This window comes from Sus scrofa, chromosome 5 (genome assembly GCF_000003025.6).
Source record: "Sus scrofa isolate TJ Tabasco breed Duroc chromosome 5, Sscrofa11.1, whole genome shotgun sequence".
Classification (NCBI taxonomy): Eukaryota; Metazoa; Chordata; class Mammalia; order Artiodactyla; family Suidae; genus Sus; species Sus scrofa.
This window is the reverse complement of record NC_010447.5, coordinates 94,423,867-94,448,752: the sequence shown is the minus strand read 5'-3', so window position 1 is coordinate 94,448,752 and position 24,886 is coordinate 94,423,867. Positions and strand designations below refer to the sequence as shown.

General features: G+C 34.8%; 1 protein-coding gene across 1 annotated transcript in view; it reads right to left on the bottom strand.

The window, feature by feature from the left end:
* Positions 1-24,886, bottom strand: part of CEP290 (centrosomal protein 290) — an 89,941-nt gene that overhangs the window by 25,585 nt on the left and 39,470 nt on the right. Inside the window, 14 exon segments of the mRNA XM_021092777.1 lie at positions 298-519; positions 2,102-2,239; positions 3,429-3,642; positions 6,158-6,357; positions 6,996-7,103; positions 7,706-7,972; positions 9,343-9,477; positions 9,699-9,806; positions 11,081-11,245; positions 12,152-12,607; positions 13,239-13,350; positions 17,410-17,561; positions 18,783-18,988; positions 20,613-20,724. Of these exon segments, the coding sequence (XP_020948436.1) occupies positions 298-519; positions 2,102-2,239; positions 3,429-3,642; positions 6,158-6,357; positions 6,996-7,103; positions 7,706-7,972; positions 9,343-9,477; positions 9,699-9,806; positions 11,081-11,245; positions 12,152-12,607; positions 13,239-13,350; positions 17,410-17,561; positions 18,783-18,988; positions 20,613-20,724 (2,595 nt within the window).

The window sequence follows — 24,886 nt, the reverse complement described above, 5'->3', positions numbered from 1 at the left end:
GATGTATTTTTATAAGTAAAAAAGTATCAAACAAAATATACAATAACTATTCCAGTAATAGAACCTTTCTGAGACTATAGCTAACCATACTTTTATATAATAACCACACTTCTTTATATTTTATATATAAAAATGCAATATACAACATATAAATTTATATATACAATATATAAAATATTTCACATATAATTTGTATTGTATATATGAAATAAACTATTTTAAATATATTTTATATAATACCCCTATTTTTATATAGTAGCTATAAATCGACATCATCACAATTAAATAGAAAATTACCTGTAAGCCACTAGTTAGTCTTTTAATTTGCCTTTTCAGTTCATCATTCTCTTGATCAATTCCATCTTTCTCTCTAAGCATTTTATCATAGGCTTTTTGTTTTTTTTGTAGTTCATTGGTTAAGTCATTCAAATTATCAGTCAGTGAGTTTTCTCTGTTTTTGCTTGTTTTCAGAGATTCTTTAAGTTTTAAAATATTTTCACTTAAATCTTCAACTTGTGACTAATAAAAGATAAAGAAAGGTTTAATTGTGAATCTTCAGCAAATACCAATGATAAAAGCAATAACAATAGAAGTACACAATTAATAGTTATTAAGAAGAAAGTTTCTGTCTAAATTTTTAAGTATACATGTGCCAAAAAAAAAAGTCACAGCTACATAAATTTTTCCATCTTCATTTCAAATGAACCAGATCTACTTTGAAGGAAAAATGATAAAATAGGAAAAAACAGTTAAAGCATTTCATCTTCAACAAATACCTAGAACCAAAATTTTATCAAATAAGCAAATGTTTCATTATGGCTGAATTAACTGATTAGAAAAACAAGTACATATCATCATACACAACGATTTTTTAAAACACTGTCAATCATAAGAGTAGTATAAAACAAAATTCTGATTTTAAGTAGTTTCTAACTACTCTGTAAAGACAGGATAGAAGAGGGTAGCTCGCAATACCAGGCAGTATATATAAGCCACTATAAAGGAGTTCTTAGCTGTCCTAGATAGTAACATTGATGAGAATGCTAAGACTTGATATATGTTTTGTTGAATTAAATTCTTACAGTCCAAAAGGGAATTACCAAAAGCACCAAAAGGAAATTAGTAGTATTATAACGTAGTTATAAGAAAAACAAACTCTTCTAGAGAAGTGAGAAAAGGCTTCAAGGAAAAGGACTGGAAGAATGTGAAGAACTCAGAGAAGAAATTTCAGGCAAAGAGAAAGGTAGTGAAGAAGGCATCAACAAAGGGCTTTATTTCCATATTTTTTTACTTAGTGGAGCTTCACTGTTAACTATGCTACTAATCTTGATAGGCACAGTGGGAGATTTTTAAAAATCTGAGTGAAGTCCAGCCCTTACATAGTTTAATGGTGATGAAGGATATATACAAATAAACCAGGAGTAAATAAAAATTACAAACAAAACACATAAAAAGTAGATTTTTAATTTTAATCGAAATATACTATGAAAATACTATGAAACTTCATGTAGAGAAACTTGAAAATCATCCTTAAACGTGTATGTTTTGGAAAAAAATTATATGACAGTACACAACCTAACAACTGGGTAAGAAAATAATAAAAATACATCGCCAAAAAATAATAATGTCAAAAAAAGACTTTAGAGTTAGGCAACTCTGTAGACTAAAAATGTCAAGGACTGCATTTTCATAAACTATTTCAGGGGTAAAAAGGGAAAGCTAATGAACTCATATTACGAACTTAGCAAAAAAAAAAAAAAAAAAAAATTCTAAGACAAAAGAAATAAAACAAAGAAATCTGTACATTTACCTAACATCAAAAAGAATTAAAAATACTAAGTAAACTGTTTCTTAAATTTAATTCTGTTAGGAAGAGTAGCTTATAATGGCCCATCCTTTGCTGATCCCCAAGATGATACACAGTGAGTACAATAAAGAGACTTACTGTTCAAAACTGTGTGCACATGTACATAGTCATCCACAAATAATTTATTATAATAAATGCCCTATTCATTAGCAAAATTACTACACAGCCAAGTGAATTCTATTCCAGTGGGAATTGGCAGCAATTCTGTTACGTTAATGCACATGATGATGTTACCTTTAGTTCTTTCGTATGTCGATCAACAATCTGTTGAACATTGAGATTTGCCTCTTTCTGAGAAGTAGCAGAAATAATACGTTCTTCAGCTGCTGCTGTCATTTCTGCCCGAAGTTCCAAAAGTGCACGACTAAGTGCCTAAAAATTACAACATAAATTTTTTGAAAAATTGCTGTATTATATGAGCAATATGTAATACAAAATATATGTAAGATTAATTACTTTAAAATATTTTCCTAAAACACCATGTGTTGGTTTTTTTGGTTGGTTGGTTGGTTTGTTGTCTTTTTAGGGCCACACCTGCAGCATATGGAGGGTCCCAGGCTAGGGGTCTAATCGGAGCTACAGCTGCTGGCCTACGCCGGAGCCACAGCAACGCCAAATCCAAGCTGCGCCTGTGACCTACACCACAGTTCATGGCAACACCGGATCCTCAACCCACTGAGCGAGGCCAGGGATCAAACCCGCAACCTCACGGTTCCTAGTCAGAGTCGTTTCCGCTGCGCCAAGACAAGAACTCCACAAGTGTTTAATCAAACACAATTCATAAACAACGCAAATTTTTCAAATGAATTTCCTTTAGTAAGTGAACTCAATTCTTTCAAAATTTAGTGTGAGAATTCAAAATCTTAACAATAATAATTGTGAGAACTCAGCATTAAATCAAGCAGTCTGTATTATAAAACATAGGCATGTTTTGTTTTCAGATTTCCAAGTTGGAATATTTGTTTAAATTACTCACTTAGTACATACCTCCAGTTACAAGATTAGAAAAGACTTAAAACTTGCTAATACATTTCAGGAGCTAGCACAGAAAAACAGCAGTACCTTCTAAAACAATTAAGTATATAACATCTGAGATAAATGAAAAAAAACAGATAAATCTGTTAATCCACTGACGGACTTTTACGACGCTGTGACCTCCTCCTTTAACCTTTCCTCATTACTCTACTTCTCTCTTCAAAATTGGTCACGATTTTTCAATTATTCAAATTGTTCAAAATAGCCTCAGTAACATACAATCATAATAAAAGAGAAGAAATAACGTAATGAAAATTTTCCTTTATTTCCTACAGCTAACCCGCAAATCATACTGATAACATAAAGAGATCGACTGGACTGTATCTGCACTGAAAAACACCACCAACCTATAAGCCTATTTAAAATAACTATCTTGGAAGACATGACCCTGCCTAACAGTTTACGACAGGCTCATACTTTTTATTACAAGGGAGCCATACCACGCTATTATCACTTACACATCTTCTCCAGAAGCAATCTACCGCACGCTTTTCCTAAACACGCATGATTTTCTATTATTACTTACTTTCTGCTGCTTCTCTTTCAAGGCTAACTGGCTCTTTAGCCTTTCTACCAGATTCCTCATTGTAGTTGTTGGAGCTCTTGAATTTGCTTCTTTTTGAGCCTGAAGTTCAGATTTTAACCTCTGCGACTCCTTTTGTGACTGGGCAAGATGACCTCTCAAATCCTCTATTTCTGCTTTTATTTTTTTCACTTCATCTTCATGGTTTTCTTGGAGTCTAACAGAGGGTAAACACATGTACTTAATAGAGTGGTTGCCACAATTAACAATTTAATGGATATACATCTTACAAAGAACAAATGTTTGGTTCTAATCTAAGTATCCTTATAGTCTAAGTCTTGATCCAAATTTAAAAAACGATTCTTTATTGCACTTAACTACTCTTAAAATAAAATAGCCTTTTTGCTTCAACTATTGTTTGCAATAATTCCATTAAGTAATTTTGTGGCGCTAGACAAAATAACAAAGAAAATGAACTTTCACACTTTGAATATTATGGTTCCTACAAGATGTGACTGCTTCTTTTATATCACTTTCTCAACCATGGACCTATTAACATTTTTGACTAGATAATTCTTCATGGGGTGGGGGTTACTGTCGTGTGAGTTTTAAAACATTTAAGCAGCTTTCCTTGCTTTTACCTACGAGATGCCAATAGTACGCCCTAGCTGTTCATCAAAAATGTCTAGAAAGTAGTTCCTTGGTGGCTCTGTGGGTTGAGGATCTGGTGTTGTCATTGCTGTGGCATGGGTTCAGTCCCCGGCCCCAGAATTTCTGCATGCCACAGGTACGGCCAAAAAAAAAAAAAAAAAATGTCTACAAACACTACCAAATGTGAGGGAAGAGGAGAGCAAAATTACTTCCACTTAAGAACCACTGACCTAAAACGACATGTTAGAAAGACAAAATACAAACTTTTACAGAAGTTACATGTTATTAACTTGGTTATTGTTCTAGAGTCACTACTACTGTATCTATAACTCTACAGCTGTATACTATATGAAAGTAGATACTATCAACAGAACTGGTTAATTCCATTAATTCTACTGCTCATTTTGTATTCATCCTTTTTTTTTTTTTTTTTATCTTTTAGGGCCACACCTGCGGCATATAGAGGTTCTCAGGCTAGGGGTCAAATCGGAGCTGTAGCTGCCAGCCTATACCACAGCCATAGCAACGCCAGATGCTTAATCCACTGAGAGAGGCCAGGGATCAAACCTGAGTCTTCATGGATGCTAGTCAGATTCATTTCTGCTGAGCCACAATGGGAATTCCTGTATTAATCTTTTAAACTGAATTACATCTAGTTCACTGCGCTTAATATAGACACTGCATTAATATCATCAATGTGGAGACTGAAATTATTAAACTTTGATCAAAGACAGGAAGGTGTGTCAAACCATCAACAGGTCTTAAACACCGAGACTTGCTGCTCAGAACAAAACCTTAAGTCACTGCAAATAACCATCCAATTGTAAAAACACAAGGTTTCACTAAAGAAATCACACAGAACTCTAATTTCCTAAGACACATTAATATACACATACATGTGCACACAGAGAAAAAAACGTGTAATTTTAGGCTAAAATGACACAGCAAGGTACAATCTAACAACTTCAAGTTTTTCATGTGATGTGGCAAAAAAATTATACACATAAGCTAATGTCATGTCAAAAAGTGACTGTTTTCTATATCTACAAATTATATTAAAAAACACAAGAAATTTTATGCTCTAAAATGTGACAGAAACTTATCATACCAAAAATAGTATCTCACACATAAAATTTAACAGAATGGGGAAAATTACATTGAAAATATACCATATGCTATTGTTAATTCTCTTTTCTCTTAGAAAATAATTTATGTAAGGCAACAACTTACTGAGGCAAAAATAGTGTTAATTTTGGCAGAGTCATCTTAGATGAGTGAGTAAAGAATCAAAGGTTCTAATAAGGCTTTCAGAGATGGAATGAAATTACAAGTCAAGCAGTCACCTTCCTGAATGTTTTCAGATGAGAAACTGAGCCCCAGAGAGAGTTCTACAGTGATTACACAATACCTAAATATAAGTCTATTTTAGTTTTAAAATATACATTCTGACAAATGGTTTAGGAATGTTTAGGGTATCTAATAGATATTCTATTAATATCTAATATTCTAATAGATATCTGGTAGAGTATCTAATGGAGAGAATGCTGTGAGCCCTCTTTTGTCACCGTGGTTAATAAAAAAGATTAAATTTTTCATTCAACAACTATTGAGCCTTAAATGTGTACCAGAAACTATTACGTGTGGGTTAACAAAAGTTTTATACTTATATGTTACAATTTTCAAATTACTTCCATATATAGCATCATTTGGCCTTCATATAACCACCCTGAAAGAGTCAGAGTAAATACTGTTGTTTCACTTTAGAGAGAGTAAAACAGAAATTTAAAAAGGTTAAAAATGAGGTTCTGTACAAGAATCTGAGCTGGCTCCTGAGTTAGACCAACTAGCTTCAAACTGTCTTTTTCTCATCTTCTTCTAGGCATGTTACCGAGGCTTCCTATTGCCTAGTTTCCTCTCTGAAAAATGGAGCGAATACTATCCCATGTCATAAGGAGTACTGAGCATAAAATAACATATTCAAAATTTTTAGAACAGAGCATGACAAAACAAACGCTTACATTTATCTTTATTATATCACTATTATCTTTTGCCTATTTTTAAAATACATTTCCAATACTTACCGTAATTTCATATTTTCAAACTCCTTGATTTTTAATTCAGTGATTTCTTTCTGTCTCTCTAAATCCTGAGATACTTGTTTCAGTTTGATTACAAGTGAGGCAAGGGAGTCATCCTGCTCTGCAACTGTCTGTTCCATCTCAGCCAAACGAATAAAATGCTTGTTGGTAGGAACTGGAGTAGGAGGCTGCTTTATTAAATCCTAGGAAATACGATTATATTAACCATGAGCAGGTATAACACTATGCCATACTTATTCCATAAATTTAACTTGATTCCTTAAATAATCAAAATATAGTATCAAATCTAAAATTTAATAATTTAATAGGCAATGGCAGCTTAAACAAGACAGGAAATATGATCTTATTCTCGGTATTCCCAGGATCTGGCGAAGTGCCTGCATGCAGTGGAAGATCAATAAATACATGCTGATTAAATTAGCAAGTTAAGGGTTGAGGAAGCTAAGCTCTGCATTTAGGTGTAGAAAGGTCATGCGGAACACAATAATCAAAAGAGGCAAGTATGAAATGAATTCGGAACATAGAAAGCAGTTAGATACAGTTCAACGTTTAACACACAGACATGATGAGAAAGACCAGTGTCAGACCATGGAAGGCACCGAGTACACAGTTAAGAAATAGAAACATAACGTTGTAAGCAGCAGTGAGCTACTTACAAATGCGCCTCTAGGGAGAAAAATGGTCAGAGCTGTGTTTTTAGAAGATTTTTCTGCCTACAAAAGGTAGGGTTGCTTCTAGTCCAAAAAAAAAAAAAGCTAAATTTTCAATGGTATAGTCTCAAAAATCAATAAAGAAGAGAAAAAAGTTCTTAGAATCTTACCCAAGCCGTTTCCTTGAATTTACTGAGGGAATTATCAGCCTGTAGTTCTAATTTATGATGAAGAGTATGAAGTTCTTCTTCATGTTTCTTAACAATTTCTCTTTGTTCCTGTTTTACAATAAAGCAAAACTATAAATTCCAACAAATTCATATTCTAAAGATCTTAAATATTTTCTTATCTTTAATATTCTAAAATCCCTGTGATAGGGAAGGAACGATATTTGCATGTATGTATTTATACCAGTATACCTCTCCCCTAGCACATGTTCAAATTCACAAGCCCAGTTTTAGAGTATAATTTATTCTTAATGTTAGATAATATATATACATCATCTTTTAACTTGTTTCAAGTAAAATTTCATATGTTAGATTCCCCCCCCACAAAGTTCTAGCAAATTTGATTTCCCCACTGATAGCAGTGTCACATATTTCATTCCTACTTACTGCTGCAATCTTTATCTACTAACTCAAGTGATGTTTTCAAAATCACACAGCTTCACCATGAAAGCTACTAGCAGTTTAGTTGGTCCATGAAACAAATTGCCAGTTTTACTGACAGATCTATGATCCAATCACGTGAAAGTAACAATACCTAAATAGAATCATTTGAAAGCAAGAAATTAACTGCCACTTCAGGGCAGAATAGTATTTGACATTTGCTAAAAAATACCGTAATAAATAAAACAGTGTAACATAATACAGTAAAATACCTCTCTGGCTTTTTCTAGAAGATGTTGGTACTTCTTTAACACTTCTTCCTTTTGATTTAACCTTGCTTGCATGTTTGCAATGGTCTGATGAGCAAGTTTCAACGTGTGATGAGATTTTGGCTCCACCTCTTTTCTGCCGAGTTCAGCTATAAGCTTTTCTCTTTCTGCAGTGGCAGGCAATCGAAGCCTCAGTTCATTAATTACTTTGTCTCTTGACAGAATATTTTCCTCTGCTAACTGTAAAGCAGATTCTTTTTCTTTTAGCTTCTACAATGATCAAATCATAAAAAAATTATTAATGCATATTTTTATTTAAAAAATGCTTTATCTGAACTTTAGTCAACTGGGTATAAGCAAGGAAAGGGGTTTCACTTTATTTTGCACATCATACTTAGAGCAGCCAAATCACACTTAATAAGGTTAAACTGACTGTATTTCTATGTAACAGCATTTATCCACATGCATATTTTATTTATAAGATTATCACATGTGCTAGAAACTTCACTGTTATGATGAAAGTGAAATTTACTTGCAGTACTTTCATTAGATCTTATAGTTTTAGAACTAGAAATGTATGGTGCTGCAAGATTTAGAAAGAAAATATAATAAATAATTCCGTTTATTTTGGCCTGTTGACCATTAGAGCACTGAAAGAGTAAGCCATAAAAGTCAACAAAGTAAAAGAAATTGAAATTTTAGTGGCCTGCGTCAATGGATCACATATAAAATCTGTAGCTTTTTAAAACAAAAATTAAAAAAGTGTTTACTTCTCAAGAGAATTAAGGAGAATTAAGATATTTTTAATCAAATAATCTAGCAGGAAATTATACAAATGATAAATCTTACAATTATAGAAGACAATCTTAAGTTTCCTCAATTGATTAAAAACGTCCAACTTTTCTTTCAAAATTATTTTAAATGTATTTATAGTTAATAGGATTTTCATTTTAGCTGACATCTAAACTTAATGTATAGTTTATATTATTTTCTGTATAATTTAATAAAGAAGACATATTTGATCACCTATTAACCAAATTTAAGACTAGATGAAATTAAGAAATAATTCCTAGGAGTCCCCTGGGGGCTCAGCAGGCTAATGATCTGGCACTGTCATCAATGCTGTGGCTCTGGTTCGATAACTTGGCCCGGGTACTTCCGCACGCCACAGGCACAGCCACAATAAAAAAAAAAAAGAAAGAAAGAATTTCTAGTATACCTTCAAACTCTTTAACCATTCACAAAAAGGAATGAACTGAAAATTGATTCCAAGTAGGTAACAAGCATTTCAAAATAAAACACAGAAATAAACAAGGATGAAAATAATTTTTGATAATAGAGGAAAAGGAAATACATTGTTCATAAAGTTACAGTCAAATGCTCTTTTTATTTTCTTTCATGCTCAGGACTACTGATAAATGTGACCAGAAGTTTCAAATAATATTAAAAGGAATGTAATTTCAAATGAGCCTTATCTGCTGTTCTTTATCGGCTATTAGAATTATAGGAGAGTGAAAAAGGAGAGTAGAATGAGCAACAGTCATCATTCTATGCTTCATCCTCACTTAAAAATATTGCTTAGACAATTCCACAAGCATAACAAATAATGCACTAATCAAAATGCAAATTCTTCAAATTACCTCGTCCAGTGATTTGCAAGTTGCCTGTGTTTCTAGGATTATTCGAACATTCTCCTTAATTTTTCTTAGAGCAATCTCAAGTTGATTTGGAAGAGGCAAACTAGGGTCTGGCATGGATCCTGTAGCCTCTTCAAACTATTGAGAAATAGAATTTTTTTAAAAAAAAGCAGTTGCAGCATTGAGAAGAACAATATTAATTTATACAACTATATGACAAGACATGACTAAGCCCCACTTATATTTGAAATATAAAAAGATACCACCAATTAAAATTCTATCTGATTTCAAATAATATTTCTTTTGGTTAACTTTATAGGCCATGCTACAGAGACACAAACAAGATCAATCATTCATACTTTTTGTGCTGCATTTAGTATTTCATTTTGCTGACGGTCAAAAATGTCTAGTTGACGTTCCAGCTCAACTTCCCTCTGATCCCAAGCCATTTGTCTTTCTTCGTGAAACTGAACAAAAAAACAGTTTGGGTGAGACATACACACAGACAACTCACTAGGCCTATAACTGGAATTTTTTCAAAAACTTTTCTTATTTAATCCTCACAACAACCGTCGAAGGTCATTATTATCATCATTTTATGGAAAAAGAAAGCAAATTCAGAGATGAAGTAATCTTCCTAAGATTACAGAGATAGGCAGATGTGAGGTCAGGATTTCGCTCCATCCATGTACCCATCCATCCTTCCACCCACCCATTCATCCAAAACATGTTTAATGACACATTCTATGTGGCAAGCAATGTTCTAGACAAAAAGCACATAGCAGTGAACAAAACCAAGTACCTTCCATCATGGAACTTACATACTAGTGAGGGGGAGATAGTCAAAAAACAATAAGTATGTAATATGTCAGAGGGTGATGAGTGCTATGGAATAAAATGAAAGTAGGTAATCCCCATTTAGGGAATCTTGATGGTAATTACAAATTACTATATACTGTATATCGTATATTGTAATATTAAGTGGCTGGTGAAGGCCTCACTAATAAGGCAAGACAATTGAGCTAACACCAGAAGGAGGTGAAAGCATAAACAATACTAGCATCTGAGGTAAGAACAATCTAAGCAGATGGAACAACAAAATTTCTGAGCAAGCAAGCATGTGCTTAGTGAATTTCATCTGCCTCCAAAGCTTTTCTGCTTTATTCTACACCAAGCTGCTTTCTCCTATTCTAAAAGTAAGAGCCAGTACAAAGTTCTAACTGTGAAAAGTTAATAACTAATATTGAAATAAAAATTACCTTACCAAATAAGTTTGCTTATGAATTACTCCTTTTAAGACTTCCAATGCAACTAAATACTTAGAATAGTTTAAAAAATATGAGACAATATTTTATTTTGTCTTCTTAGGGTCACACCCATGGTATATGGAAGTTCCCAGGTTAGAGGTTGAATTGGAGCTGTGGTTGCTGGCCTACACCACAGCCACAACACCACCAGATCCAAGCCACATCTGCGACCTACACTACAGCTCACAGCAACGCTGGATCCGTAATCCACTGAGTGAGGCCAAGTATCGAACTTGCGTCCTCATGAGTGCCAGTCAGATTTGTTTCCACTGAGCCATGATGGGAACTCCAGCTATGATGGGAACTAGAGAAACAATATTTTATAACACAATAATAACGGGAGCTACATTCAATTAGGAGAATAATGTAGTCGCCTATGCAAATTTATGTTAAAAATCTTAGCAACAAACATCAAAATAAATATAAAATGAGACCTTATTCTGCTGCACAATTTCTTCCTCCAGACCACTGATTGTATGCTCATATTCAGAAATTATATTATTCAAATATTTGATTTCTTCCTTATCCTTGACTAATTCTCGATTGAGTTTAAGTTCTTGAAGACGGAGTTCTTCTATTTTCATATGCCAATGGATTACCTACAGGTTTACAAATTACATATGTAAACATAAATGCTACTACATAAACAAATACTTCTCCACTGATCCTAATGATTTTAATTCAAATTAATGGACATTCTATAAAAAAATGATATAAAATTATCCTTGGTTGTGCTACAAGGAAAAGTTTATTTAGAATTTCAATAGACTTTACTAACACACTGTATCTTAACATAAAACATTTTTCAAATGATGCTGGAATATCACTAACACTTATTTTCATTTATTAATTTACTTTCATATGTTTAATGGGTCCTTAGTGTATGTATATAATTGTAACACTGGTTTTACTTTCAAAAAGAAAAATCCTAAATATTTCTATCCTAGAGAATAAGTTTAATTTCAAAAAACTATTTTTCATTTAATTTCTTCCAAATGAGGGTAAAGAAAAATTATATTAAAAAATAAGTATGCAAATAATTTTAAACGAATATTAATTATGAAGTAGGTTCAACTAACCACTATGAAATTTAATAATTATAATTACTGTAGAAACTTTTCCAGAGTGTTTAAAATTCTTTGATATTATACAATCTAAGCATTTCCTACTGAAATCATTGTTTAGAGGAATTTCATTTTAATTTTTATTTATTTATTTTTTGGCTGTGCCTGCAGCACAGAGAAGTTCCCAGGCCAGGGATCCCATCAAAGCCACAGCAGTGACAGCACCAAGTTTTTAGCTGCTAGGCCACCAGGGAACTCCCTAGAAGGGTCTTATTTATGTACAAAATAGACACTCAAACAGCTCAAAATCCTAATTTATAAAATCTGAATTAATAAACTCTAATTGGAATTGTCATATATTAAGCATTTTTCAGGCACATATTAACTTAAAATTACTATGTAACTCTTTTGAAAATACTGAACTTTAAATCAAGGTTTTACCTTTTGGGCTCCCCTGGCATCCTTTAAAGTGCTTATTAACTCTTCCAGCCCCTTTAACTTTAATTCCATCTCCAGTGTTTTGTTCTTCATATTTCTATGTTCTTGTTGAGAATTTTTCATTTCTTGCATTATCTTAAGTTTGTCGTTTTGTAACTGAATCATCGTTTTCGAGAACTTTTCCTGCTGTGCCAAGGGTAAAGCTCCACTGAACTGTCGTCGTAGAGACTGAATCGTTTGGCGCAGATGTTTGGCTCTATTTCTCCCTTCCAAACGGGCAAAATAGAGGGCCTGCTCTTTTTCATCAAGTTTCTGCTCTAAGCGCAAATTATGGGCTTCTATCTTCTGCAACTTAGATGTAACCGACTCCAACTTACCAAGAGCGGTAGCCTCACTAACTTGAAGAGAGACAAGGTGTTGGTGCAGCTTGGCAATTAGCGCCTTTTCATCAGACTGTGCCTAATATAAAAAGATATTTATGTTTGCAGCAAGTTTTAAGTTTTTCCAGTGAAACTTATGATGAGCTTAAAATCACGGTTTACTAAATAAAATTTAAAATAGTGTGCTACATGAGATCCGACAAAAATCTAACCTTGCTTTAACACAAATTATAAAGGAACTGTACAATAAGATCTATGACCAAACTTACTGAAAATCCGAATCTGACATCTAAATAAATAAGAGCTGGACTATTACTGTTTTTTTTTTTAAACTTCCAAATGTAAATAATACTGATAATACTACTAATGTGGACAATGTGGGTTTTTAATCTTAGAAAAACTTATCACGTGAAATACGCGATAAACTACACAGAAATACAAGAGGAAATATTGTTATGAAAGATTTCAATTCTCCTCACTGTCTGAGCTTTGATCAGTAGCCAGCACAATGCATTTGTAGGCACTGAAATGTTTTTCTGTGCTACAAATGGTATTTCAAATTCAAGAGTTTTTCTAATCAAGTTGTAACTATCAAGAATAGGAGCCTCTATCTGACACATTCTCTGATTAAAACTACAAAGCCAGCACAATGTCATGCAGATTTAGGAAACAGAAAAGAACCTATATACAAGAGCCAATGCCATACATACCTGGTAGTCTAACAGCTGCATTCTGATGGATTCTACCTCCTTCTCTCTGGACTGCTGCTGTGCATTCAAAATTTCAACTTGCCTTTTGGCAATATCAGCAACCTCTTTTAATCTAGAGAGTAATAAGATACTTCAGATACAATTAGGTGTATTTTCTAAGTAAGTAAACATCAGCATTTCAAACTTCTAGGCCCTTGGAAAAGACATCAGCTTGAAGCACCTCTTCTTTGCATGAAATACGAAAAGGTTCCTGAACTGTTTCATGACACATAACTCTTTGAAAGATTAACAGGTATTCTATAAAAAACTCTGCATTTCCAACATTTCTCCCCCTTGAAAATTCATATACATAGTATCATATCAAAAGCTCTGAGAAGTTCTAAAGTAAAAAAAAGCATCTCAATCTGTACATATATAATGTTTTCCAAATGTATATGACCAAAGAATTCCTCTCTCTCACTTTTTTTCCTGAGATTCTTACTGATGGTTTGGAATAGCTGGGATAAGTTATTAAGTAAGCTTACTTGATAAAATTGCACAGTTAAGAATACAGAACTTAAAATTCCCAGGTTCCCTAACCAATTAATGTATGTTTTTATTTGCTTTATTTTAATTTATAAGTTACCAAAATGTGAAAAGGAGATGATACATTTAGTACAATTACAAAAAAAGGGAGGGAGTTCCCACTGTGGTGCAATGGGATAAGTGGCATCTCTGTAGCCTGGGGACATAGGTTTCATCCTCTGCCTGGCACAGTGGGTTAAGGATCTGGCATTGCCACAGCTGCGGCACAGGTCACAACTGTGGTTCAGATCTGATCCCTGGCCCAGGAACTCCATATGCCACGGGGTGGCCAAAAAAGAAGAAAATAAAAAATTAAAAACAAAAACAAACAAAAAAAAGGTTTAAAAAAAAGAGAGAGAGGAGCTTGATGATACGTTATTAAATCTCTTATATGACTACTGTGCTAAGTTTAAAAGATAAAGTAAAATACATTTTACTAAAAAAAAAATAAAAAAATAAAATACATTTTACTTTAAGCTGGAATAATTTTAGTTTAGTGTTAACAGATAAGTAGTTTTCCTCATATTAATTAGAAATTCTCACTGCCTGTTATATAGTTTTGATCTATTAAAATATAACAAAATGAGAAATTATAGTTTATTTCAAAAGGTTAGGTCCATGAGATGAGAGGAAGAATAAAAAAAAGGAGTCCTTCACTGTGAAAAGGGCTGAGAATGAATGATATTCCCAAAAGGACAATCAAGACACCAAAACAATGGCTATAACTTTACGAATAAGTCATAAGTGCTTTTTACTAGTTATTTGTGTCTGACACATCAACTCAGGGATCCCCAGGCTTTCCAATGAAGAAACACGTAATCACAAAAGAGAGTGAGCACTCAGCATCTACCTGTTTCGCATTATTTCCTCCTTACGTAATTTTATTTATTTACTTATTTTTCCTTACATAATTTTAAATCCTAAGAATAAACCATTTCCTTATGTAAAAAGAAAATAACACTGTTACTTTAGGGATAGCACCTAGCACAGTAGGTACCCAGTAAATGTAAACTGAATCAAAATCTGAATTTTTCTTTCTATTTTATAGCAACCTTATGAAGTAAACAGATTTGCTACCACTCCCTTAATAAGTTAACTTAAGCTAAATAAATTGAATGGCCATAATCCTTCCCTCCAGAAAAGTATTAGTAGGTGGAAAAACTTGATCTCAAAAGATCTCGATTCTAAGTTGAGCGCCTTCTGTAATACTATTCCTAGGCTCTGAAAAATGTAAATCTTGAGAAATTGTTTCCTCTTCAATATTTTATGCCAGGTAAATATCCACCTTATTAATATTATTTAGCCCTGTTCTTATAAAAAGAAACCAGTACCAGTTGCTACTGAGGATATCTACCCTTTACCACTGTAATTAAATTTCATAAACACAAATTAAACACATCTAATCAAATGACTAAAATTAGAAGTATGAGATTAATACATACAGCAATACCTCAATTAAAAAAAAAACTTAAATGTATGAGACTTCCAGAAACGGTCTTAGAGACATGGAGAGCAGACTTGTGGTTGCCGAGGGGGTGGGGGAAGGAGTGGAATGGATTGAGAGTTTGGGGTTAGTAGATGCAAACTATTACACTGAGAATGGATAAGCAATGAGGTCCTACTGCGTAGCACAGAGAACTATATCCAATCACTTGTGACAGAACATGATGGAAGATAACGTGAGAAGAAGAGTATGTACACGAGTGTAAATGGGCCACTCTGATGTACAGCAGAAACTGAGAGAACACTGTAAATCAACAATAATTTAAAAAAATTAAAAATATACGAGAGTTCCCATTGTGGCTAAGCAGGTTAAGAATCCAACAGAGTGTCCATGAGGATGTGGGTTCATTTGATCTATGGCCTTGCTCAGTGGGTAAAGGATCTGGCATAGCTGCAAGCTGTGGTAAGGCTGCAGATACGGCTCAGATGCAGCACTGCTGTGGCTGTGGCACAGGCTGGCAGCTGCAGTTCCAATTTGATCCCCAGCCTGGGAACTTCCATATGCCACGGGTGTGGCCTTAAAAATTAAAAAAAGAATTAAAGATTAAAAATTTTTAAAAAAGCAACAAATGAAAAAAAAAAAAAAAAAAGGTCAAAGAGTTTACAAAAGCTCTAGTACAGTCTGTCACCGTGCCTTAAAAGGCATAGTCATGTGTGCTTATTCACATACTGTAACAAAAATTAAGAATGTTGCCTAGGAATTTCCATATGCCATGGGTGTGGGTAAAAAAAGAGATTACATTCATTCATTCATTTCATTTAATACATAATTAAAGTTTAAAATTAAGCCTCACAAAACTATGCCAATAATAATGCTATCTAGCCTAGTGATACTTTTTAGAAAACAATCTGTAACTGTAAGAAATTGAAAATGCAGTATGTAAAATGCAATAGTTTCATCCAAAGCACCTATTTCATCTTTAAGGAAGAGTGTATGTTTTTGTTGGTTCTGAGAACTTAAACTTGCATTGAACGAAACACTGATAGGAAATTCCTTAACCCAAATGTAATGTTTGTTCTTTGTGGCACTTTAAGGCAAAATGAGAGAAAAGTTGGGTAGGTCATTTCCTCACCAAAACTTTTCCAAAGCACCTTAGAAATGACTCCATTCATAATTTATGCCCAGTTCCGTTTAATCTAGTTTTTCAGTCATTTAGTAGGTATTTACTGAATCCAAGAATTGGATATATATCAATTAAAATAAGAGGTAACATTTTCTTCCCTTATGAAACACATATTCTGGTCAGGGGAGATACACAATAACTGATTAAATTTGTTAATACGTTAGGAAATCATAAATGCTACAAATTAGAATGAGATAAGGGAGACAGGGAGTGTAGGGAAAGGGCAGAAAGCAGTTTTAATGGTCATGATACCAAGACCTATTGACTGGCCATGCGAGGGAGGGTCAGGGTCGGAAAGGTCAGAGGTAATGTGTGCTGGGGGAGCAGATAAGATAGTGTGTCACAGATCACTTAAAGACTATGAGTCTTCACTGAATAAAATGGAGAGTCATTGCAGAGTCGTGGCAGCAAAACCTAACACAACTCGAATCTCCTTTGAAAAGGGCTTCTGTGTTAAGAAGAGACAGAGGCAAGAGCACAGACATGAAGACCAGTGAAGAAGCCACTTAGCACTCCCGTGAAAGAAGGTGAGAGCTTGCACAGGGTGGTGACAAGCGACCAGATTCAGATACATGTTGAATCAGGAGTTCCTGTGGACAGGATGCAGCGTGAGAGAAACACAGTCATCAAAGCTGGACAGTGCTGTCGGAAGAACCCCGGGTGCTCTATTTTGGACATGTGAGGCCTATTACATAACCACTAAATACCCAAGCAGAAACAGCAAGGTGACAGATGACTGTACAAGTTTGGAGGAGAGCGGAAATGCCCAAGTTGGAAGATTTCAGAGAATTTCTGGGTGTCACTGGCAGATGTCTCACATAAGCTCAAAAAGAACTCCAGGTCAGCCAATGGATGGTACCTAATACTCCCTTATTTCTTCTCTTGCTCTTCCTTACGCCTGCACTTATTGGATATCGCTGTCATTTCTCCCAGAAAAAACAAACAAGCAAAATAAAACAAAAAACTTCGCAAACACTTACTTTGATATTTCAACTTTCAGTTCCATCTCACTCTTCTCTAATTCTAGAATCCGCTGCCTGTCAGCATCACTTACTGTCTTGCTCACACTATCAGCTAATTCGTCTCTTAACATTTGTTCCATCTTCTGTGCTTCCAAATTGATTTTCGTAAGCTGAGAAAAAGTAACAAAAACTAATGTTTCTGAACATTTTTGAGGTGTTCCTTTTAATATATCTTTCAGCATACTGCAGTCCTCTTTACTTTGCATTAGTCCAGATACGGAACTGGGTATGAAATATTAAGAACAGATTAAAGAAGATAAGGCGAGAAAGAGCCAGGAACAAATTACGAAAACTCTGGTTATATGTCAGCTCACTAAAAGTCATTTACATTAGTCACAACTAATAAGATATGAATCTCTAATATTCTTAATTTTCTTGAAATACCATTTACTCATTATATTTTACTTCAATTATATCCTCTATGAATAATCTAAATAGTTAATAAAATATTTATTAATATAGATTTAATGATAGTTAAAATGAACAATATAAATTTTTGAAAAATATACTAATTCTCAAGGTAAACAAACATTAAAGGAGTGCTGCTTCATCATAAATTGTTGAATATTTATATACTATTTTATTGCAAGCCAATTTAATAATGTGACCTTAACAAAAAATTCTAAAACTTCCTATTAGAATGAAGTCTCTGAGGAGTTCCCATCGTGGCGCAGTGGTTAACGAATCTGACTAGGAACCATGCAGTTGCAGGTTCAATCCCTGGCCTTGCTCAGTGGGTTGAAGATCCAGTGTTGCTGTGAGCTGTGGTGTAGGTCACAGACGCGGCTTGGATCCCGTTCTGCTGTGGCTCTGGCGTAGGCCTGCAGCTATAGCTCCGATTCGACCCCTAGCCTGGGAACCTCCATATGCTGCGGGAGCAGCCCCAGAAAAAGCAAAAAAACAAAAAAACAAAAAAAACAAAAAAAACAAAAAAACAAAAAAATGAAGTCCCTGAGAGCAAAGATTATTGTCTATTTCACTTTCTGCTATAACTCCAGTCCCTATACAACATGTGGCATGTAAAAGACATTCAGTAATAATAATTTATAAAAGAATGGATGGTAGTGGAAGGCAATTTTAAATAACATTTTTTTGCACATTAAATCTAATAATGCAATGCCAGTCAGAAATAAGAACTCAATGATGAAAATATCTGCTCTCTTTTTAAACACTTACAGTTTAAAAATAGATTACTTATGCATTACATCAAACATAAGTACTATACTAATACGCTACTCGAGAGGTTCAAACAACCCTCTCATGATAACACGACGTTTACCATGACTAACTCTTCATTCTCTAACTGCATGATCAAACTCGTAGTATCACACCTCAGCAAATTTGGTTTCCAATTCAATATTGCGTTCTTCCATTTGCTTTAATGAAGTCTTCGCATGTTCATACATTTTTTGAGCATGTTCAGCCCGCTGCCTTTCGTTTAATTCCTTCATCTCAAGCGTAGTGATTTTTTTTGAAATAGAAACAATCTCACTGTTGGTTACTGATTTCCTCGCTTTATCCATGTTAGATTCGTTTCCTAGATACAATAATACTTCCATCAACCTCATGCTGTTCTTATCAAAATTTTATGCCACATATTTTAGATAGTATATATAAGAAAGCAATCTGGTTCTGTGGAAAACCCATGAGTCTTCTGTGTGCTAATTCTGGCTCTGTTACTTATCCATATGCTGCCTATCCCATTTTCATCTCCTGAAACTCACATGCTTCATCAATCAAATGATAATAAAAATTATTCTTTAGGATTTCTCACTGTGGCTCAGAAGGTTAAGATCCCAACATAGCATCTGTGGGGATGCAGGTTTGATCTCTGCCCTCGCTCAGCGGGTTAAGGATCCAGTGTTGCTGCAAACTGCAGTATAAGTCCCAGATGAGGCTTGGATCCAGCATTACTGTGGCTGGGGCGTGGGCCAGCAGCTGCAGCTCTGATTCCCCTCCTAGCCTGGGAACTTCCATATGGCACAAGTGCAGCCTTAAAAATTATTTTTTAAAGTAACAGAAACTTGAACAGCATTGGAGCTCTAAGGTCTAATAAACAAATTAAAACGCCTTATCCAAAAGAGCAAATTTATTTGAAAATTATAAAGCACAATGGTACTGAGATAAAATTATTTAAATGTTGTGAACTAGGATAACCGTTTGAAAAACTAATACGGAAAATCCTCATCAGCAGAAGCCACAAATATTTCATACCCTCTGAGACATGATTCTCTCTCTGAGATATACATGAAGATATTCACTGAAGCACTAATAGCAACAGCAAAAACAAGAAAAGCTAGTGACTTCATCACTCACTGTGTGAATATTTATAAGTATGATGAGTAAAACATGAAATATTTTGATATCTACTAAATTAAGCATATAATGTTTATTATAATTTAAAATGTATAAAACATATAAAGCATGTATAATGTAATACAAAAAATGATACAGAAGTGGAACTATACAAACATTAGTTCTTTAAAAATTTTTGATGTTTTATGATCTTTTTAATTTTAATATATCAAGTGATATATTCCTGATATAATTTCACACAAAGTAAAAAAACTCATAATACTATCATTAAAATACAGGTGTTTCAAAATTATCACCAGTCTAAATTGTTAAATGGTTCAATATAGCTAATGCTCACTGAGAAATTTTTAACATATATGATTTCATCAGAAACAAATCCAATTTAATAACTAAAAATCAAATCTTCATAAAGATTAATACAAGATAGTATTCATTAACTGCCTGCTAAATTAAACTGTTAGGCAGAGAATTCATTTTTATCAAAATACTTTCCATCTGGTAGAGAAAAGGAACTTTAAATGAAAAATATTCACTATTGGAGTTCCGGTCGTGGCTCAGTGGTTAACCAATCCGACTAGGAACCATGAGGTTGCGGGTTCGGTCCCTGCCCCTGCTCAGTGAGTTAAGGATCCGGCGTTGCCGTGAGCTGTGGTATAGGTTGCAGACGCGACTTGGATCCCGTGTTGCTGTGGCTCTGGTGTAGGCCAGTGGCTACAGCTCCAATTAGACCCTAGCCTGGGAACCTCCACATGCCATGGGAGCGGCCCTAGAAATGGCACACACACACACAAAAAAAATTCACTATTAGTTCTTAATCATTTTATATTTTGAGTCATAATATTCACCAAATTTAGCTTCTTGTTCCCAGGCTTGTTCAAGAGTGTGAAGTTTTTCCTTGGTAATCTCCAGTTCTTTATTTACAGATTCCATTTGTTCTTTTAGGGATGCATTTTCACACTGAATAAAACAAATATCACTGAGAAATTATCTTATAATTCAGACTAATACCACAAAAGTGGCATTGGCTTAACTTTATACGATAATCTCCTAAGGCTCACATCCAGTGTTTTTTTTTACAGAATCAGTAGTTCCCTTATACGTTAACACAAATATAGATATACACATATACACATATGTTGCATATACATATATTATACATATACGCACAAACACACAGGTATGTAATATAAAATATTTTAAAATAATCATCAAAATCTCACACATCTAATACGTGGCCCCAAACTTCTGAGTATTAACTTCTTTCATGTTCATTGTGGCCAAGCTGGAACACTCCGAGTTTCACAACCTTCGCAGACCAGTGCTTAATCCCCTCATTCCCACAGTTACTGAGCACCCCAAGACAGGGTGACAGGGTCTGTGTTCATGATGAAAAAAAAAAAAAAAAAAGGCAAACTTCTGGCCCTCAGAGGCCTCACTATTTGGTGTCTGTGGGTATATGCAGCGTAGGAATTGGGGAGTGTGTGGAAGGCAGAAGGCCAAAGACAGATAAGCAAACAAAAAAAAAATCACTAAAAAGAAACAGAGTACAAACCCACAGAACAAGAGACGCTGGCATATCCAGCTGAGAGCGTAAAGAAAGTATTAACCACTGAAAAGGTGGTATTAAGCTGAAACTGAAGCTGAGAGAAGGATCCAGCCTTGCTAACTAACCAGCCTGTAAAGAACTGATGACGTACATACAGATGCCCCAAAGCAGGCAAATGTTTGGAGTGTCAGAGGACTTGAGCACAGTGAAAACTGAGTAAGATAAAATTAGAGAGACAACAGGGGGTCATACGAGGCAAAGCATGCCTGTAAAGACAAGGAACTGGAATTTAACTTAATGTATAATAAAAATCAAATAAAGATTTTAAGAAAGAAGTTTTAAACAATTTTCTGAATGAAATGTGGACAATAAACGAAGGGGTAAATAGAGAAATGAGAAAAGATGAAGATATTGTAAAATCCAGATGAGGGATACCACCGGTTTAGAGTAGTTAGCGCAGGGAAGCTGGAGAAAAGAGGACACATACGAGGTAATCACATCTCGGGTAAAAATGACAAAGGAAAGGAACGGCTAGAGAATATTTCTGAGACACCTGCCTTAATTAGATGAAGAGCCAATAATGGCATATATGGAAATAGGAACAACTATGAGAGAAACAGATATCAGGAATTCAATTTGGCTATGTTAGAGATTCCCTCGAAACATGAGTTGTCAAGTGGGTAACTCCATGCTGTAGAGCAGAGCTCTGAGAAGTCAGGCTGGAGACATAAAATGTAGGCGTTGGCTCATAATATTTTAAGCTCGTTTAGGCTGCATTTTAGCAAAGAGAATGTCTACTGTGTGCCAGGTATTCTAAGCACTGGACTGCAACGTTAATTCCATGCTGGGACTTTGCTTTAGTTGAGCAGTTGGAAAATAAGCCAATATATAACACAATGTCAGGTAGCAAGCATTAGGAAGAACAATAAAACAGGGCAATGAGATTTCTTTAAGGGGGATATTGAGATGAAAAGCAATATAAGAGAATAAAACATGACTTTTTGGTAATGTGCACAATTATTACCAAATTCCAACACTGTGTAAACTCATAGGAGAAAAACAAAAAAGGGCTTAGGGTATTTTACTACCTTGCTACCCTCTATTCTTCTTTTACTTCCAGACTCTTTCAAAGGATAACTGTGGTTTTGCTCCAGATTTCACTTCCACCCCCCTGCCCTGGTATTACTGCACCTTCATTTCTTACCACACGCTTATCTTCAATATTCAAAAATCCTCTATTAGCTCTAAATTTTCTTTCCCTATCTTCTCAAACTTCATTGGTCTCCTTTATTTAAAAAAAAAAATCCGGGAGTTCCCGTCGTGGCGCAGTGGTTAACGAATCCCACTAGGAACCATGAGGTTGCGGGTTCGGTCCCTGCCCTTGCTCAGTGGGTTAACGATCCGGCGTTGCCGTGAGCTGTGGTGTAGGTTGCAGACGCGGCTCGGATCCCGAGTTGCTGTGGCTCTGGCGTAGGCCGGTGGCTACGGCTCCGATTAGACCCCTAGCCTGGGAACCTCCATATGCCGTGGGAGCGGCCCAAGAAATACCAAAAAGACAAAAAAAAAAAAAAAAAAAAAAAAAAAATCCTCTTCTTAATTCTATCTCAATCCATATCTATTTCTCTTGTATTCTATTATCGAATTTCCAGTTTTTTGTCTTATTGCCCATTCAGTTGTTGTATTTCCTTATCACTCCCTTTGTTTTTCATATTCTAAAATTTGATTTTCATTACCTTTATTCTCATGAACTTTTACTCTTAAAAGACCTCAATGATTTTCCAATCACCATATCTGATGACCTTTTTACTGGCTCTACACAAATCAATCCTTGAGGTTAACATTCGTTTGCTTTAACACTCTGCCACACAGGAGGTACCAAACCCACAAAAGTGAATTAAGTAGAGTTCTTGATATTGAGAGCCTTATACTCCTAAAGGAATACATAACATGTGACATGAAAACACATATACTATGATTTGATATAACCAACAGACCTAGGTACAAGATACAGAGCCAATAAAAACAGAGGGAGGGAGTTTCTTTTACAAAGAAGGATGCTTAGGAAAAAAGACAACATCTGAAAAAAGTCTGAAACATAAAGAGAAATTCACTGAGCATATAAACTGGTAGAGGGGGAAGGACTTTCTAGACAAGGAAAACTGCATGTACAAAAGAATGTATGTTAAAAAAAAAAAAAAAGCAATGAGATGTAGAAAACTGGTAGTTCAGTTGCTAAAGCATACATTGCGGAACTACTTAGAATGCAGAGGAGATGAAATGAATTAAGTGTGGACTCATCACAAAAGTCACTAATTCCTTAAGCGACTGGCAGCTTTTCAGAGGTTTTACGCAAGGGGAAGGGCATGGTCAGATTCATGTTTAGAATGGTCATTCTGGTGGCAGCAAGGAGGATGTACCACTGGGGGTAAGGATGTGGGTAATGGTTACCACAATAAAGACAATAAAGAACAAAACTAAGACACTGTCAATAAAGAGAGATACATGTTCAGAATTATAGCTAGAATACAAGAAAGTAAAGGAGAGAAAAGAATACCATACAAATACAAATTTTTAAAGTTTTGAGTAAAGATGAAAAATACTATCTGGGAAGAGAAATATTAAAAGTTAAAAATTACTCATTGAGGAGCTCCCATCGTGGCGCAGCAGAAATGAACCTGACTAGGAACCATGAGATTGCGGGTTCCATCCCTGGCCTTGCTCACTGGGTTAAGGATCCAGCGTTGCTGCGAGCTGTGGTGTAGGTCGCAGATGAGACTCGGATCTGGTGTTGCTGTGGCTGTGGCGTAGGCCAGCGGCTACAGCTCTGACTGGACGCCTGGCCTGGGAACCTCCATATGCCCCGAGTGTGGCCCTAAAAAGACAAAAAGACAAAAAAAAAAAAAAAATTTACTCATTGATATGTTATCTACAGGTTTCTTAGCTATGATTTTCTAATGTGAGAAAACAACAGATATGAAGGTAGGAAAAAAGAAAATAAACTATTACCACACCTAAATATTTTGAATTTTCTATAAAAATTAATCATCTGTCTTCGGCAAAAATAAAAAGTAAACTGATCACAATTATTTCTCGTTAGTATTAATAAATAACAACTCAGATAATTTTGTAGGAATTACTGAAAACTATTCAGAACGTTGAATGTGTCCCCCTAAGCAAGTGAAAGCTTCTGAGCCAAAGAATTAGATCTCATTCCATGCCAATGAGAGGATCACAAAAGAGAATGAACCAAAAGATATATAGCCCTTGTTTTTGATGAAGAAGAAAAACAAAATCAGGAGCTTGTTTTGCCTACTGTAAAACATGAAGGTAAAGTGGCTGGAAGAGCATTACAAAGGGCCTGGGCCATATGCATAGACTCTCTGAATTAACCTAATGACACTCTATTCTACTTTTCTCCCTCGTTATAGGAAAGAAAGGGTAGGGCTGTGCAGAGCTCATCCAAGATCCAGGAAGAGCCAGAGGTATCTCACCCACTCTCAGCTACATCCACCCCAAAGAACTAGAGACCACAAGGGAATAACTTGCGCTGGGATCAAAAGTAAGAGAACGGGA